This window comes from Lygodium microphyllum, chromosome 6, assembly GCF_053477565.2.
Source record: "Lygodium microphyllum isolate KBCC chromosome 6, Lygodium_microphyllum_v1.1.10, whole genome shotgun sequence".
Classification (NCBI taxonomy): domain Eukaryota; kingdom Viridiplantae; phylum Streptophyta; class Polypodiopsida; order Schizaeales; family Lygodiaceae; genus Lygodium; species Lygodium microphyllum.
The window spans coordinates 74,734,128-74,739,226 of record NC_141140.1 but is presented as its reverse complement, the minus strand read 5'-3'; the positions used below and the strand labels follow the sequence as shown (position 1 = coordinate 74,739,226).

General features: G+C 42.1%; 1 protein-coding gene across 2 annotated transcripts; it reads left to right on the top strand.

Moving 5' to 3' along the window:
- Positions 1 to 698: 698 nt before the first annotated feature.
- Positions 699 to 4,864, top strand: LOC148034685 (adenine phosphoribosyltransferase 1-like). 2 transcript variants are annotated; one of them, XR_015691115.1, is made up of 7 exons: positions 699 to 1,492; positions 1,979 to 2,089; positions 2,191 to 2,283; positions 2,492 to 2,641; positions 4,123 to 4,219; positions 4,476 to 4,534; positions 4,620 to 4,864. XR_015691115.1 is itself a non-coding variant. In XM_087679652.1 (6 exons), exons 1-6 carry the CDS (start codon positions 1,252 to 1,254, stop codon positions 4,671 to 4,673), a joined length of 708 nt encoding a protein of 235 aa, XP_087535778.1. In that variant the 5' UTR covers positions 717 to 1,251; the 3' UTR covers positions 4,674 to 4,864. The 2 variants fall into 2 exon arrangements, 1 of the variants encoding a protein (XP_087535778.1); XM_087679652.1 differs by lacking the exon at positions 4,123 to 4,219 and having other exon boundaries at positions 717 to 1,492.
- Positions 4,865 to 5,099: the final 235 nt, after the last annotated feature.

Sequence of the window (5,099 nt, the reverse complement as noted above, 5' to 3'; positions counted from 1 at the left end):
CTATGGTCTTTTGTGATCAACCCATTGGCTATGTGGAGACCTATGGTTGGGTTTGTTGGGAGGGGAGAGTCAGGACTCGTATCCTGACAAACGAATCCCTTCTCCGACAAAAGAAGATCTCGCCCTTGCGTCTCGACCCTCAGCCCCCTTCACATACAAAGCTTGGCAGCCAAAGGAAAGGAAAAGCCATATTTGGGCTGCCTGTCTCTGTCTTTTGGTCGGCCTCTCTCTCTCTCTCTCTCTGTCGTGACGGCTTCTTTTCTACTGCAAGCAGAGTAACATCAATGGGTTGGATCGCATGCGATGAATTATCATCTTCTTTAGGACCCAGGTTCCATCAATTATGTGGGTTTCTTTCTCCACCTGTGTATGAGGCCAGAGAGCCATACGATAAATTGCAAGCATGTGGTTTCTTTCTCCATCCTTGTGCGAGCCTAGAGCTATGTGGTGGCTATGGCTGTAACAGTACACAGAGAGAGAGAGAGAGAGAGAGCGAGCCATCAGTGTGAGTGAGAGAGGGGGAAAGGCAGAAAATCAGATTCTTAGACTCCATAGATACGCAAAAGATCATGCACACGGCACACCCATCGGTTTGCGGGGTTGTGGAGAGAGAGAGAGAGAGAGAGAGAGAGAGAAGGGGGGCGGGCGGGAGGGGTGGTGAAAAATCAGGTTAAAATTGTTAATATGCTTATTTATCCTGTTATTTATCCCTTCGAAAGCTTTAAATTGATATTGTATTATATATATATATCTACTTTTTCTTATTTATTTATTTCTACTTTTCACCCCGTAAAGTAATTCTGCTTCATCATCATCATCACCATCGATTCATTGTCATTTGTGTGTTGTTTCTTCTCAACTTCTTCTGTAAAGAAGAAAAATCTCTGTTGAGTCTCTCTCTCTCTCTCTCTCTCTCTCTCTCTCTCTGTCTGTGTCTGTGTATTTATCTTTTCAGCTTTTGGGGCCATCTCATCAGACCATCTCGTCCATGCACACTCTGTCCCTGCCTCTCTCTCCCTGTCTCCGTCTCACATCAATCAAAATAGGTATATAACCCTGCATCTCTTTCCCAACCTGCATACAAAATCAGGTATATAACCCTGCATCTCTTTCCCAACCTGCCTCCAAAATCTTCTGCCTCTTGATTCTCCCCCCTCCCTTTCAGGAGAGAAAGAAGGGGGTTTTTGACTTTACTCCAAACACACACACGCACGCACGCACGCGCGCTCACACACTCGGATCGTATTGCATATGAATACTGCATTCCATTCAGCATCATTTACTGTTGCTGCTGCTGCTCCATCCGTGAGCCTTGCCTTTCCCAACTACTCCGCCCTGCATCGAGCTTGCTTCTCTTCTTTGTCCCTGCATTGCCTTCCTCCTCCTCAACCATCCGCACGCCTGGTGAAAATGTCAGCTTGCAAAGAAGGAGATCCGCGAGTCGAGCGCATCGCATCCATCATTCGAGTAGTCCCAGACTTCCCAAAGCCAGGTTCTGTTCCCCCCTCCTTTTCTGATTAAATTGTTGTACGTAGTACAGCCGGAGATCAGGTACAGCACAAGGGAATCAATAAATTAGCCTGTAGAGTTGCATATTAGGAACTGAAAATGCCAGAAGTGCGGCTAAAAATTCTGCGATTGAAGGATTGTTTGAGGTTCTCATCGAGGCTTTAAGTGGATCCTACTGGGGTTCCCTATGTTCATAACACTATAAGATAGAGTTCTTTAGTCCTTACTGCAGTTCAGACAATGTAATTCCACTGTTAGTCTTCTGTTCTGTGTTTTTAAAATAAGTTATGAACGGCAATCATTACTTTGAACTGTACATCCCCATTGTGAGTTGCAGTACATACTCTCTCTGAAACCTTCAATGCTGAGGCGAAGGCAGCGTCTGCATCTTTGTATTGTGTTTTGTGAAGAAGAATTAATAATAATTGCTCTCTTTTGGTTTTGGTTTGTACTTTTTTTTTTTGAGCAGGCATCATGTTCCAGGACATCACAACGCTGCTGCTTGATCACAAAGCCTTCCAAGACAGCATTGACATCCTCGTAGAACGTTTCAAAGACAAGAACATCACAGTAGTTGCAGGTAGAACTTACCAGTGTGCTAACACCAAGTGACTGGAGTTTCTCTTGTTGGAGCTTTGCCGCGAAGGCATCACATTATTTGTTGTACTTCCGCTGTTGCAGGTATTGAAGCTAGAGGATTTATTTTTGGACCGCCTGTTGCATTGGCCATTGGTGCTAAATTTGTTCCCATGAGAAAGCCTAAAAAATTACCAGGTTGGTTCGATGTGAATCTCTTCATCAAGAGCTTGTCTTTTGACTGTTTGAACCTGTATGGACTGTTTATATCTGTATTGAAGCTTTTATTGAAAAAGCATTCGAGATGCGTAGGTACTGTAGTAATGTCTCAATTTTATTTACTCCTTTGAAGGTTGCCCTAACAGCTCTTTTCTGGGTGTTATGTGTGTGGGATGATCTTACCTAGGTGAAGTACTATATGAAGAGTATGCCCTTGAGTATGGGACAGATCGAATGGAAATGCATGTTGGTGCTATACAGCCAGGTGATCGTGCCCTTGTCATCGATGATCTCATTGCAACTGGTGGCACCTTGTGTGCTGCAATCAGATTACTTGGTACGTCCTCTGAACAGATCAAGGAGCCCATAAAAGAACAGGATAGCAAATTGCAAAGTTTCCCACTAATAAGTATTCTTTTTGGAGTGCCATAATTAACATGATCAAAGGTTTCATGCCATGTTTCCTCACAGTGGTATTTTTTAAATGCACAGTGCATCTTGAAAGTCAAGCATTTTTCAATATGGTGTCTGACAATAAGATTCTCCATTTCTAAGGTACTCAATGAAGAACCTTGTGAATGCTCCTTACTGGCTTCACATTGGAATGGCCAAGCCAACCTTATGATGTTGTTCTTGTTTGCTTGGGTCTTCCTCCTACCGTGTCCGCAGTCCCCAGTATGCATTTGCTGGGAATGCATGCTTCAGTGTAGACATCCCTTTCTTCTTGTCTGTTCCCCTTCTACATACCTCTCCTGGACCCAGGAAGACTTTTGCTGCTTTCAACTAGCTTCAATTGAATGTTCTTTTTGGCGTTTTAGTTGAGCTTAGGCTTAGGCTTAGGTGGTAAGCTGTCTCAGCCTTTACCTGGGTCCTCTTTCGTTCAGCTCAGTGGCAAGTTGATCACAGTGCTCACCTTTTTGGTCAATAATTGTGGATTCTAGCTTGTTAGTAGCTCAGCCTTCTCAGCGTGTTTTTAGACCTTGAATTTTTGAGTTTCTCTTTTAGCTTCATCATGAGTAATTTCTTGATCATTAGGTGTTTTAACCTTGAACCATGTGTGACGATTAAGAGTTTTTTTGAACCATGTGTGATGATTAAGAGTTTTTTGCATGTATGCTGATTGAGAAGGTGTTTGATTAGATTGTGATTGTGTGGTATCTCTGCGGCCTATTGATCATGGAGGGTTCTGTTTCCTGGCAATTAGTTGAGATTAGAACTGCTTCCTGGCACAGACGAGTAGATTTCACATTCACACAAAGGGCTGTTGAACTTGAAAAGGAAACATTCTTGCATGTACATTTATTTACAATTTTCAGTTTTACTCTTGGGTCTAGGGCTGTTTAAATCAAATATCTTTGTTCCATGATTCAAACAAGCTTGTTTATGGGTAAGTGCAAGCATAGTTGTTGAGCTGTTAGAACTTTTGGGATCTATGTTGGTGCCTCAGGCTACCCATTCATCTCAATCAGTTGCATTCTATAGTTCTGTTAGTCTTGACAAATGCCTATGCTTATGCTGTTTGCTAGTCTGTCTTTCAGAGGCTTTATTGTTTGAGAGTCTTCAGTTGATAGAATACTCTTTGGTACTGTTGAGTGGCCAGTTAATGCTTAACTTTTGCACGTCTTGCTGTACAATGAGGACCAATGTACTGCTCATTTACGATGAATGCATGGGTAGGTGAATATCTAGTTGAATGCACTATCTGAAGTTAGGAGAAGAATCTCCACATTGTAATTGATTCACCAGGGATAAAACTGTACTGCTTTTGGCCTTTTGGTGAATGTCTTGTTTATGGGTAAACTTATGCACTTTTGCTAGCTAGGACGGTCTTTGTATCATCCCTCCTCGACAACATGAATTGAGCAAATTTTGACTCGTGCTACAAGAATTTTTTCCACTGCCCATAGCTATGGAGGTATGTGTCTTTACTTGGTATGTAGTATTTTTACTAATGGGGTAGGGGCTATAGGTACACAATAGCTATCACAACAATCCAGCATGGGGTTGCTGACTGGTTACGTTGTTAGGGAGATGGTTTTTGGGCTTTCTGTCCTTGTGAGTTAGCTTGTTTGTTCTCAGGTGTTGACTTGAGAAAGCTGTTTTTTATGGGCTCCTTTTTGTTTTGCATCCCCCATGTGGGTACAAATGTTGACGTGAAATTTTGTACGCAGAGAGGGCTGGAGCTGAAGTAGTGGAATGTGCATGTATAATTGAGATACCTGAACTGAAGGTAAGCTTGTGGGGACAATTATTTCATCATTGTTGTGGTGAACAATGATATATAACTAATATGTGCATTTTCCTGTGATTTGCAGGGACGTGAAAAGTTGGGGAACAAGCCTCTTTACATTTTAGTACAAACCAAATGAATCAATCAGTTTGGTGACCTGCAATTACGGGGAAAGATTCTATAGTCTGGTTTTTGAATTTCAATTTACAAGCTGTCCATCTACTTTCAGCTCATGCATTGAAATTATGGAACTAGTGAAGTGGAGGCTAAATTTTGCTCTTAACTGGTTCCTCTTCAAATGTGGAATGAAATTTTATCCTTTACACAGCTCATCTGAGAGTCATTCATTTAGGGTTAAGAATCTGTTTGTGTAAGTTTTTGATGTGCTCTGATCGTGTTGTATGTTACAAAGTTTTCTCTTTCTAATTCACCAGGGTCTGTGGTATCCATGTCCAAGGTCATGGGATGTGGATTGTGCGTTCCATTGTTAGTGTTTGTTAATGCATAGGTCTGCTGTGAGTGACCAGATGGGTTGGAGATGCAGAGATAATCAAGTAAAGCTTTT